This window comes from Cucumis sativus, chromosome 3, assembly GCF_000004075.3.
Source record: "Cucumis sativus cultivar 9930 chromosome 3, Cucumber_9930_V3, whole genome shotgun sequence".
Classification (NCBI taxonomy): domain Eukaryota; kingdom Viridiplantae; phylum Streptophyta; class Magnoliopsida; order Cucurbitales; family Cucurbitaceae; genus Cucumis; species Cucumis sativus.
The window spans coordinates 3591752-3605694 of record NC_026657.2 but is presented as its reverse complement, the minus strand read 5'-3'; the positions used below and the strand labels follow the sequence as shown (position 1 = coordinate 3605694).

Genomic DNA, 13943 nt, shown 5'->3' with positions numbered 1-13943 from the left:
GAAAGAAAAAAAACTAAAAATTAAAGGTAAAAATGGAGCATTTTAAAATTCAATGGGTGAATAAAAATAAAATAAAAAATTCAAAAGAAGAAGAAAATAAGAATTGGAGATATAAATAAATAAATATATATACGTATGTATAAAAGAAAAAGGGAAGAAGGGAAAAGGCGACAGCGAATGGAAAAGAGGAGTGACACGCAGACGCAGGGAGGAAGGCGAGCGAAGAAAGTTGAGAAGAAGCAGGTGGTTGTTCGTTTCGGTTTCCGCAGAATTTAGGGCTTAACTTTCTTTTCTTTTTTATTCCTTTTACTGTTGGATTTTCCGCAGAATTTAGGGTTTAGAATAGAAATGATGTTTTGAAATTCTAACTATTAACCTTCCTAATTACCATCACTATTCACTCATAATGGTTCCCTTACGACTTTACTGGTTATCTACTTATTATTGTGAATGGTTTTCAATGATAGTAAATAAATTACAGAGTGAAGAAATAAATCAAACAAAAGCGGCCATGCATATATCGAACAAGCCAAAATATAAATCTTTATAGAAGGAAGATCTACAACAATTTGTATATATATAGCTGGACACAAACTATTATACTTCTCTAATACAAATGAAAAATGATCCATCGATTGGGAGAGTCTCATGTAATAAATAATCTCTCTTCATGCAACGACAGACACTGTGTGTGGGCTCCACACACACCACACTCTTAAGCAGAAAACACAAAGGAACCCTTCATCTTCCTCTCTCTCTTCCACAACATTAACCCACCAACCCCATTCTCCTCTCTCTCTCTCACTCTGAATCAACCAAAAAAATTAAACTCTTTAAAACTAAAACTATGGGCATGACCTAATGAGAGAGAAGAAGATGAAGAAGAAGAAGAAACAGAAAATCCCATTTTCATTTTAACTTTTTCCTCTCTTTCTCTAAACCAAAAACTCAAACTTTTACACATACATGCACCACACCAAACACATCTAAAAACACTTTAAAATTCTCAAGACTTACAAACTAATGAAATGATCCAAATGAAGAGATCTATATATGTTTTGATACATGCAAACAAAATAAATAAATATGATTAATTTATATATAAAAAAAAAAGAATAAAGTTTGCATGCAAATAAGAAAAAGAGTGGAAGGGTAAAATGAGGGAAAATACCAGAAGTTGGTTTAGGATGTTGTCTTTTATAGCTATGGAAGCCATCTCCTCCTCCTCCTTGTGCAGTTCCTCCACATTCCATAATTATTGCCCCTTCTTCTTCTTCTTCTTCTTCTTCCTCTTCTTCTGTTTTGTTAATGTATTTTTCTTAAAATATTTTTCCTCTCTCTCTAAAACATAAAAGAATGAAGGCAATTAGCAATGGAGAGATTTATAGAGGAAAAAAAAGAGAGAAGTGTGTATTTTGAAATTTTATTGCCGGTTGAATTTACCTGTTGTAGCCGGTGTCCAGTCAAATCCCTGCCCTTTAACTTTTACAACATTGGTAATCACGACACCAATTCAATTGGTCTCTCTCTTTTTTTTTTCTTTTTTCATTTTATTATTACTAATCTTATAATATTGTTTTAGTTCTTTTCTTATTTTTGTTTAGTTTATATAATTTTACTCATTCGTCGGTTAGCAAAGTGTCAAATCGACGTCGACATTAATGAATAAGGATCAGTCGATTTAACATTTGAAAATGATTTTTGAAAATTCTTGATTTCAAACTTTTTAAAACTCCTCTCATTTTTCGATTGACCGACTTCGATTTGGTTGGTTGGCTCAGTTTTTTGATTTATCAGGTTCACTCTAAATCTATATTATTTAAGAGTAATTTTCAATTGATATAAGTTTGTTTTCTAATCTAGTATATTGTCTAAATTAATAATAACGATAAGAAATAGTATAGGAACTTTTAAATGTGAAATTGTAGTTATGGTTGCATTTTCAATATTCATCTTAAATTGAGTGTGTTATGCAAAATAAAAATAATAATAAGCTTCTAACTCAATAACTCAAATATTTTCTCCCAAAGCATCTTTGGCCGATGGATGTGTCTGCCTCTCGCTTAGTGGAAAAATATATTCAAATTTGTTATAAAATAATAATTTTCATGTTAATATATATATATATTCCATATTTTACTATAATGAAAAATCTAATTGACAATCTTTTGTACAATTTTTTTTAAAAAAATCTGATAAATAAAGTAATTATTAAATAATAGAGACTACTAAAATCGAATAGAAGAATAACCTTAGAAACTAAATTTACCAAAATGTTATTTTAGTAAAATTATTGTTATTATATTATTGTGTTTTTTCAATTGGTAGATATTCAACTATCTATTCACCCAAAAACTTAATCTAATGGTGGAAGCCGAATTTAATTATATATGACAGGTGGTAACTTATTTTTGGTTTGCATGCACATCAAGAGTTTCCATTCACTATTCCTCTTCTATGTTTACTATTTACTATCAAAACCAATCACATTATTCCTTTTCTTTTCGTTTTTCATTATTATTACTTTTTAAAACTATTTTGATGTATAGTTGACTTTTTGAGATTTAATTCTTTCATTTAATGGAATCCCAAATTAGTTACTAAATTTTGTATTTTGTTTTAATTTGATCATTAAACTTTTAAAAACATATTCTTTTTAATCTCTAAACTTTAGAAAAAACATCTTTGATCATTGTTATTAGAATTTTGTTAACTCTATAATGAAATAATATCATAAAATTAATTCTATTTGTAGGTGATTATGATGTCAAATAAGATGTGATCACTCTAAAAATCTTATCAGTCTTAACTTTAGTTAGAGACCATGTGGTAAATTGATTTTTTATCAGAGAATTCAGAATGTCACTTTACCTACTTTACCTTCGAGATTTTGATCGTCACAGGTTTGAACAATTAACACATTCTACTTGTATGAGTCGTTGTAGTTAATTATTTATTTATTATTATTATTTTCCCTTACCATGGATATGTTAACAGCATTATGTTCGTTTTATTGTATTTTATTTTATTCTTCCGATTTCTTTCAAGATTTCAAAGTAATATATATATAAATCCAAATACAAATTCAGAGAAAACACACCATCATTCTTAATTAGACTTAGACATAGACTTAGACTTGTAATGTGTTAAAACAAAATAATGTTTTCAAAAACTTTACATACATGTAATTAGTACTTTTTCGAACTAATTAATTACAAAAACAGAAAAAGTCATCTCAAGAAAAATTACTTCAAAAATAATATTATTACCAAAGTAAAGGCAATTTGGTTTTGAATGTTATTCATTCACCATTATTAATTAGAAGAAAAAAAAAACCATGAATATATAATAATAATATTGATACCAAATGAATAATATTTCATATATATTTTGAAATCAATTAATTAAGTGTGACAAATATAATTGAAGTTAATTCCCCCTCTTTTGTTGAAATGTCATAAATGGAAAGAGAGTGAAGAATTTATTAACAAAGATTTGAAACACTTTATAGTTTATATATAACACATAATTATGGTTTTAGCCAACCTCCCAAATTTAGCTCTTCTTCACAACTTCCATTCCATCCCATGCATTACCATTATTATTCCCCCCTTATTTTTCTTTTTATTTATTTTATCATCATTCTATTAAATATAATACTACTCTATTAATTATTTTTAATTAATAAGATAACATATCATAATTTTCTCTATTGTATCACCATTTTAATTTTAAAACCATGTTTCTTTAATTAAGGAAGTAGAATTATTAAGTTAATTTAAATATAAACCGTGAACTTTATAAGTATTAATACATTAATTACACTTTTTAAAATTTTAGTTACCTATTTGATGCAATGTAAAATTCAAACTCATAATGCAACTCTAAGTTTAATGTTTGAACTTGTAATTTAATAGGTCTTGGATTTTAAAAAATATTTAATAATAGATCTTATATATGTTTTAAATGTTGTGTCTAATGAGCCATAAAGTACATTTTAATATGTTTTAAAAAGTTTCCAAGTGTCAATTTTAACAATTAAAAAATATATATTTTATGTTAAAACCGCTAAAATATTACTATATATTTTTTTGTACCATCATCTCTAAAATTACTATCATTATTTATAGGGATGGTTGTAAATTTAGTCATTAGATGTAAAATAATTAAGTGTATAACAACATTTAAAAAAATTACAAATATAACAAAATTTGTTAAATTCTATCAATGATAGAAGTCTATTACTGATAGACCATATTGTAAATATTGGTCTATAATTGATAGATCATGCAAATCTATGAACGATACAAGTCTATCGACAATAATTTTGCTATATTTGTAAAAAAAAAATTAAATGTGGCTATATTTTTAATTATTATTACTAAAATAGTCATCAATTATAATTACTCTAAATCGACTATCTTAAATAAGCCCAAGGCTAAATACTTATTCTTTGTTTAGGGAAAGTTTTAGTTGAGGACTGGGATTTAAGATTTAAAATATAACTCGCATGTCATTAGTATTCTTCAACCTTGGGGTATTTGTTTTGAGAGTTGGGATAAGTTCGTCGATCAACTTTTAGACACCACCTCTAGTGATCATGTTGACCAATCTTCAGCCCCCAATCCCACCTCTGTGACTCCACGACAAACATTCGACAATCAACACTTGAAAATTTGTAATAAAAACTATTTTTAGGGTTTAGGCTAATCTCAGTGATCACCGACGGCCAATCTCTGAGCACCATGCCTCCAGTGACTCTACCGACAAACTTCCAAAAACAAACTCCAACGACCGTCGCCAACCAACCTTCTATTGCTACCCATCAACCTTAAAAGATTTTATAATAAAAACATTTAGTTAAGGTTTAGACTAGTCTCCGGTGATCTTCGTCAACCAAACTTCGACCACCATTCTGATGACTCTACTGGCGAACTTCCAATGATCAACTTTTGCAATTGTCGCCACCCATCAATCTTGAAAAATATTAATAAAAACATTTTAGTATATATAACAAACAAAAGAAACTTATATATACAAACACTAAAGAAAAAAATTAAAACACATTGTGTTTTTATTTCATGAGTACTTTTCATTATAAAAAAAAAGTGTTTAAATAAAATTGAATTTTGAAAATATTTTTTCTAATTCATTCCAAATACACTTTTATTTTAATTATAATAACATTCTTTTAAATACACATTTTCTTATGCTTTTCTTTTCCTTGCAAAATTATTTTATTCTACTTGTTAAACTTATTAATAATAATAAGTTTGAACAATTTAATATGTCATAATATAAAATTGTAAAGAAGACATGCAACACAATTAGTAATAAACTAGTTTGTAAAAATGAGTAGAATGTATCATTCGAACTATGTCTTGAAAAATGGTATTTCATGTACCTAATATATGAATGCTAAAAAATAATAGTCATAAAAATAAACATCATATAAAACATACTATAATACTCTCTACGTTCCCAATACAAATTTTAATAAATCACTTACTATAATAGTCATATTAAAATCAGAAAATAGTTAGAGAAGTCCCAATTACTTTTAACTTAGTTAGTAGATGATTGAAGTCAAACCTTTTAATTTTTCACCTTGAAAATAGGGTTACAAATTAATGAAAGGACTACTAATACGTTTGTTCATTACGTTGTAATTTGTACCACACTATAAATACAAGTTTCAAATGCCTCCAATTTTTTCAAACTTCATTTCATCAATATTTGGCTAAATTGTTATAACTCACCCTCATCTTTCAACTTTCAAAATTACAAATTTAGTCATCAAACTTTTACAAAAATAACAAAAAAAAAAAAAATTGTGATAATAGAGCTTATATTACACCGTTTTCTAAATTTGCAAAAGTAGCAAAGTTTAAAGTGATAAGCTTGTGATGGTCTTGTGATTACATCTGATATCATTAATTTTATCGTATTCGTAATATTTTTTTAAAAAAATATTTTTTGTCATTTAATGTAAATTCTCTTTAACTTATCGTGTTTTAAAAAAATTTAGCCTAATAGACATAATTTAATAAATAAACAGTTAAAAATTTGAATATAAAATTTAAATTATTAACTTTTATGAAAGTTCAAAATACCAATAGTGATGGAGTTTTGAATTACATTATATTACGAACTCTCCAAAGGTTGGATAAGGAAAGATAAGGTAGACGTGCAACACAAGTTTAAAACTAAAATGAAAGCAAACTTGAAAATCCCAAATGAACAAATTAAATAATTATAAAAGTTTGTCAAAATGAAATCCAAACCAAACAAATAAATTAATTAACTTTGTTGGTTCTAATCTTGAAACAAATGTAAATATAAGGTTAAAAATCACAACATTTTAGTTTTTGAACTTTATAAGAATTGAGTGTTTTTGAACTTTTAACATATGCATAAAATTTTTAACTTTAACATATGTAACAATTTGTTCCAAATTTGAACATAAATTGTCAAATATTAAATTCATAAATTAAATTGTTATCGTATGTGAATTTAAACCACTAAAAAATGGTATAAGAATGAATAATTAAAAGAAAAACTTTAGTTTATTTATTCTGTGGTAATGCAATACATACAATAATTACAACTATAAGTTGGTGTATTTTTAAAAGAAATAGGAATAATAACGTTGGATTTCTTGGGGTTTACAATTGACTTATTAAGATACTCCTTTGCATCTCTAAAATGAGGTGATTATCAAAAAAGAACAAAAAACATAACATCAAGGATTCAGATACAAATGTTGCTCTCTTATATACTCAATAACTTCATCTGCCGTAAGATATTTGATTGACAGCCCTCTTGAAATGCAATCCCTGTAAATCAATATAATATATGTTTATGGGAATTAATACCAAATAATTTAATTCTATTTCTGCTTACCTTATTCTGGTGGAACTTATTTGGTTGGGTACAATTTGATCTACAATTTTGATATTGTTCTGCAAGGAATTTCTTTCCCAATATTAGAAGAGAGCTTGCAAAACAAGTCACAAATGCTCACTGTCTAATGACACAAATTGCTTACTCTGTTCTCGTTTAGAATTCCATCATCCAATATGATTTTCTCAACATCTTGTCCTTCTCTTCGAATGCAAACGAGACCGAAATCTCGACATAAGATTTTAACCTACAGAGGGAAATGAGAGCAAATCATATGCTCAAATCAAATTATAGTGATTGATGTCAGTTGTCACTACATGAAAAAATAAACAAATATCCATACTTGATCGCGTATCCAGACTCCAGGTGTTGCAAAAGATTGAAGCAAATCAGAACCACAAACAAGCATCACCTTCAGGGATTCTTGCAAAAGCAGAGAAAGACAAAAATTATTCTAGTAACCTATGGAAACAGATAATGCAACTGTAATAGTAATAGGTAGGTTTGGTGCGCAGAATGCTATTTTTACTATAAAGCAAAAGACCAAACCAACGCCCCACCCCGCCCCCCCCCACCCCCCCCCCCCCCCCCCCCCATTCATACTTGAGGCACATTTTGTGAGCCTTCTGGGAGGACTTTTTTAAAACACTGCATGAGATGGTCTAATGATGTTTTCATCTCTTACAATCCATACCTTTGGGTAGCAATCCATGGTCGCACAGCGAAGTCTTGACTCGAGACAGAACAGTTAACGTGCGTTGATAGGTGTTTTGACTGGCCTAAATCAGAAATCAAATTCCAAAATTATCCAAGCATAAAACTGATGAAGTAATGAAGTTTCAACAGAATAACCACATTATGAATGTAACAAATATCCCATAACATTTTGTTAAACCACCTTGGAGTAATGATACACTAAGGGGGATGAGAAAAAAAAAATACCTCCCATGGATCGACCATGACGTATTCTGAACTTTGGCATGCTAGATTGCAAAGCTTAATTCGATGTTCAGAAGAAATGAGACCCTAAATAATAATCAGAATCTCTGCTCTGTTAGGCCATGCACAGAACTTAACAGAAATAGTAACTATGGGACAATTATCATATATAAACAATTACTTCCTACGTGATCAAAACCACTCAGCCAAATAAAATTTTTTGCAAGTTCCAGAGATGAAAGAATCAAAGATAGTCCTTATTTCTAAAGGAGTGAAATTGTTTCATCTCTTTCTAACTAACATCCTTCTCTACTATCTATCTCATTCCTAGACTGATGAAAAAGAAGAAATTACTTCTTGCAGGAATGCACCTCAATGGGCGCTGGCTTTTGAAGCCAAGTGTCCTAAAGAGTGCTGTGCATTTTGAGAAACAAATTCAATATGTTGTTTTCTGTTTATTTTGTTTCGTAGAAGTGTCTTTGTAATCTCCTGTGGTGTTGGATGTTTTGTTTGAAACCAAATACTACTGCTAATACTTCTTGCATAGACGCCTTTAAGTGGTTAGTAGCAGAAAAGTACATTAGTCATTGACTCGTTGCAATGGCTTTGGAAGTTCATCTCCAAATGTGATTGCAAAGTCAAGTCTTCTAGAACTTCTTGTTATAGAGTCACACATCAAACTCTTGATCATGATCAAGAGATCATCCTCAAGGAAGTTGTGGAAGCACAAGTACCAAGAAAGTTACAGACGATGGTATTTATCTTCTCTTCTTATACTAGAAAAATCAATGAATCCATCATCATTTTGATGTGTCTATTCTTTTTTATTACTTTGTATAGAAAAACTAAGGGCATTATATTCACACTGTATGATTTGTGCACCACCAAGAGGAATCAATTTGATGTATATTTAGATCCTCGTGAGCAAAGATAAGATTGTCATTATGGATAGGCAAAGTGATCAACCTGAAAGGGAACAAATCCATGTCTTTTTGAAGTCATAGGTTCAACCTTCTATGACCACCTATATCAATTTTCTACAAGTTTTTCAATGTCAAAAGAGGTTGGGTGATTGTGTGGTGAAAATGGTCGTGATAAACATAAACCATTCTAAACGAAAAACAAAAGAGAAAGAAGTATAGTTAGGAGTCCATGTCCGACTTAATTTGTCTCTTGTATGATATTTTCGTTGAAAAGAAACCGAAGAAATAATGGTTAGTGCAGGATAGTATAAACTAGAAACTATTTACATACAATTGATTTCCTTGCCCAAACATTTCTAAACTCCCCCCCCCCCCCCCCCCCCCCCCCCCCCCCCCCCTTTCATGACCTCAATTGATATTGAGCTTAGGTTAATTTCTTATTCCTCATTCTTGTAAAACTTATTGTCGGAAATAAATTATTGCCTTCAATTTTAAAAAAAAATTAAAAATAATGAAAACAAACGTGTGGTCACTGCATATTGCATCATGAATTTTATGTATTGTTTAACCAACAAAAGGTTTTAAAATTTTCAATAAAGTTGCATACCTTTTTCTTATATGCATCATTAACTGGAGACATATAACCTCCAATAACACAAAGGCCCTCTACTTTCAGTGCATCCCTTGCCAGCTCTATGCACAAAATGAAAATCTAAGTTTGCACAAGGTTCAAAAATTGAATCACAAGTGAAACTCATAATTTGAAACAAATAAGTAGCCAAACAAAACAGTACTTCCACATAACTTTGTTGTTGCTAAAATCTCTAGGTTACTACTTCAAAAGGAAATGGTATGAAAAAATAATTAATACAAAAGTACATGTCAACTAAATTAATTTGAAATCATAAGCAAAACACAAAAGAATTTTGAATAGGAAAAAAGAATCTAATCACATCTAAAAATTCTTAGCAGAAAGAAGAAAGAAATCTCATCTCATACTTTCTAAATATAAGAAGATTTTTACACTATCAACCGAAGATCCAACTAAATAATAAATACTGTGCAAAATATTTCAAGGAGAAGGTGCTCTTAAATTCTTCTTTTAGCGGCAAAAGAAAGTTGAAACAGGCTAAGTTGTCTAATTGAGATATATCTGATATTCTCACGTTGAAATTCATTGCATCAGAATTTTTTTTAACTTTCTCCAAATTCTCATCCAACAAAATGAAGGAAATTATAAGCAACTCACCAAACATACGTAAATGCATATAAGTGGGAGGATTGAAGCTTCCAGTAGCTACAAGAACCACAAGCATTTTAGGCCTACAGTTAACACAAAATCCCAAAAGAGTTAAGCCAGTGAATTCACCTAAAATCAAGAGCAAATATATGAAACTTGTACACAAATGGCCATTTGAAAATCCTCCCATTTAGCTAACAACAATAAAAGAAAAATGTCAAAGAAACCGTTATGAAAAACTAACTTGATTGAAGGGCCAGAGGAGGAGTCATGGCCAACCAGATCCAACGCTAACTTATCAACTGGCAAAGGGATCTCCATGGAACTTACTGTTTCTGATATTTGACCATATGAAGCCGCCATGGAAAATTTTCTGATGAAGCTAAAGGGAATCAGAAAATACAATCACTATGAAATTAAGAGTTTTATATGCTAGGTAATTTTCAGACAAAAAGTACCAGTGGATATACTTGCCAATTTGAGTGAATTAATTCCCCAAAAATTGACTTTGCAGCGAAAACTCTCAGCAACTCGATCTGTTAGGTTAATTTCCTCAGCATTCAATTTGGACCTTCAACAGATTTGAAAATTCTATTGTTCTCGAGCAAGAGCTGATATCGTCTAATTTCTTTGGAAATTCATGCCACCCACATAGAGAGAAAAGATTGATCACAGTTAGTACTCCATGACTAATAATTAGGAGTGAAAGAAACCTAACCTAGGTTCTTTTAATAAATTTTGAGGCTTGGTATAGTCTTACTTCAAGAAAAATGTGTAAAGACATTGCAGCACTAGTGAACTACGGTTCCTTTATATTTATATTTTTCTATATGTGAGGTCATCGGGAGGTTTTAGGAATTATCCAAACTTATAAATTGAATCATTCTCGAAGGCCTTTGGTTTCTATTTGAACAGCAAATGCTGAACTTCATCCTAAGTGTTCTTAAATAAATTAGGCGCGAGAATGGCTTATAATATTCATAACTTTCTGAGACAACCAAATTTAAGAATTATGCTGACACTCATCCTTGAAAATTTGAGGCCTAAATTGATCCAAAGATTAGTCTCTTTTTACTGTACACTAATATAAGATCAATAATTTCTGGGTTCAATGCATTAGGTAATCAACCTGAAGAAACAGTAGAACAAATTAACCTCGGAAACTAAAATACTTAACGACAACAATATCAGATGAAAAGCAATGCAAAGATTCACACAAGGTGAACTTTTACCAAGGGACAGAAACAAAAAATATAAATATATATAAAAAACTGTTGATTGTATTGAACAAGGTAAAATCCAGAAGAATCATTGGTTTTAAAAACTAGGTTGAAGGCTATCCGTTCAATACAACAAGCCAACAATAACAAACAGCAATCTATGAATTGAACTTAACAACAAGAAACCCACAAAAAATAAACAACAACAAGTGACTTTAACATCAGGAAACTCAATTCAAAGGCAGCCAAGAAATTGCCATCACAAGAAGAGAAAATTCATTATTGGATCAATTAAATAAATCAATTTAGAGAAGTTTGTGAGTAAGATGGCCTGAAATACAAGCAAACAAAACCCAGAAGATGCTTGGTTCAGCAAAGAAATCAGATGCTAGGATATTCCACCGGAATAAGGAGGACGGGGAGGATGGGGAAGAAGTCGACGATTACGGCGTGTACGTGAGGGCAAAGGTGAGAATTAGAAATGCGAGAGTGGAGAAAGAGAGGAAGAGAGGGGAAACGACAAAAACGACCTTACATTTGAAAAGCAGTGATTTTATACGCCAATCTCAGCCGGAATCCACCGCACCCTAAAATGCTTTGTTTTTAAAGTTCAAAATAAAAGAATATGTTCAAATTAGAAGTGTATTCTCCATTGTATCCTAAGCTTAAATCTGGAGAGCTGATTCACTTTCAACCATTTCATAGTTTAGGGCTTTGTTTTAAGTTTAGGGTTTAAAGTTATTTGTAAAATCTAAGTTGTTTCAAGTTAATGAGGTGTGATTTCACTAGATGATTTTCACCAATTTCATCCATGTAGATGATCAATATTGATTGAGAATTATTCCAACACTAACTCTTTTTTTTTTTTTTCTTAGCTTTAAGAAACTAGGGAGAATTATAGATCAGCTATGTAGCCAAACAATTTTATTTTTTAGAACTATATTAGAAGTATAAGGTTGTGTCCTGTGAATAAATAGTTCAAAAGTTGTCCTTGAAAGAGATAGTACTCATTATGTAGTGTTTAATTATGCTGCAATAGCACAAGTTGTTGGTTTTAGGAGTTTTTAATATGATTGGAATTGGCTGTGAATGAAAAATTACAAATAGATTCGTGAAGTGGAGAATTTTTTATGTCAGAGTTGGTTTTTGGTTAATAGGGTTTATTTGTTTTATCAAACTTCAGTATTGTACATGTGTTGTAAAAACTGGCCAAGTTATTTGTTATCATTTTGCTAATAGGAATTGTTCAATTTGTTTCTAAAAAACTAATCTCCCTTGTATTTGTTTGTTTATACAATCTCATGTCCACTAGTAGAAGAAGGTTTTTGGTTTTATATTTGTGGCTGCATCTCTCCACTTCATCTTACAAGCACCTAATTTCAAGTAAATTTTCAAACAATGAGTTACAAATGCTTTGTTTTTTGTATTATTTTAGGGAGTTGTGTTTTTATTAATTTAGACTTTGATGTAGATTGATGCATTGATGAATAAGACTAGGTGATTGTACTGAAAATGAGTATTGTTTGGATCTCACAAGCACCTTATCATTTTTGTCTGTGCTAACTTATGCAACTTAGCCATGTCTTTTACTGTTTCTTTGATAATTGATTGTTGGTTCAAGCGATTATATATATATATATATACATAAATGTGCCTAACGATTTGGTACTGTGATGGATGTTTAGTCAGACTTGCTGTCAAATACACTAGAAGGACTAAAGAAATACGGAAGAGAAGAGCTCAGGAATCAGCAAATAATTAAATGGGTACAAGTGCCATTTGAACCACCATAGGACATACGAGATGGAGTCTTTTTATTTATTAAAGTGAAAATATCAATGTGGACAAGCTTTTTCTAAAGCACCGTGCAAATTTTAAGTGAAACTCTAGATGAACAAGATTGATCTCTAGAAAGTTTGAACATAAAGACCTCTCATTCAATAAAAATAAAACACCAATAAAGTTATCATGGCCAAATTATATATAGTGGCTAGTATTGTCAAACGCAATAAAGTTCTTCACAGATCGAACTATTACGATTCAATTCTTTCGGTATGTTCATAGATTCATCTGGGGAAAAATATGTTCAACCTATGCAGAAGATATAGTAAAGATAGTATTTTAGCTTCTTACAGTCTACATGACCTTTTGACCATCATCTGTATGTAATATGCTTTAATCAATCAACAAAAATAAAAATGGAAAGAAGTTTCAAATAATATACTTAATTCAGGTTGCAGTATAATGAATGAGGAAATAATCATGTTCAAATATTGTATCTCTAATCTCAAAATTTAAATGTGTTTCCTAGGTTCTACAGGAGATGCACATTTGATTTTAACTTTGTAGCTTGATGTAAAAAAGTCACATTCTTAGGAAATATTAAACTAGACCTAGAAACTATTAAGTGGAGTACGCAATCAAACTTTGTGGATGGTAACCCTCTAGCAGCTAAATTGACATCAACCTTGGGATGCAACAACAACTTTAAGGCTCTTGCTTTTATACTAATAATGATATTCAAAACTCAAATAGTAAGTATCATTTGAATTGTACGGTCTTAGGAAATATAACTTTTCAGGCTATCTTCATTAACGCTTGACATTTATAAAGAACAAATTGACTGCATATAAATTTCTAAAAGAGGACTCGATTAAGAATGTATTAGATTTTTTCTCGAACAACTAGCAACAAAATAGTTGAATTCAAGCATGACAA

General features: G+C 30.1%; 1 protein-coding gene across 22 annotated transcripts; it reads right to left on the bottom strand.

Moving 5' to 3' along the window:
- Positions 1 to 6547: 6547 nt before the first annotated feature.
- On the bottom strand, positions 6548 to 11916 carry LOC101222585 (nicotinamide/nicotinic acid mononucleotide adenylyltransferase). Of its 22 annotated transcripts, none has more exons than XM_011652185.2 (11): positions 11761 to 11916; positions 10464 to 10633; positions 10250 to 10378; positions 10015 to 10088; positions 9373 to 9458; positions 7846 to 7929; positions 7598 to 7682; positions 7247 to 7326; positions 7049 to 7150; positions 6904 to 6962; positions 6548 to 6836 (listed from the first exon to the last, which is right to left on the bottom strand). In XM_011652185.2, exons 3-11 carry the CDS (start codon positions 10366 to 10368, stop codon positions 6743 to 6745), a joined length of 783 nt encoding a protein of 260 aa, XP_011650487.1. In that variant the 5' UTR covers positions 10369 to 10378; positions 10464 to 10633; positions 11761 to 11916; the 3' UTR covers positions 6548 to 6742. The 22 variants fall into 22 exon arrangements, with proteins under 22 accessions (XP_011650487.1, XP_031739432.1, XP_011650488.1 ...); XM_031883572.1 differs by having other exon boundaries at positions 10250 to 10387; positions 10476 to 10633; XM_011652186.2 differs by having other exon boundaries at positions 10480 to 10633; positions 11761 to 11915.
- Positions 11917 to 13943: the final 2027 nt, after the last annotated feature.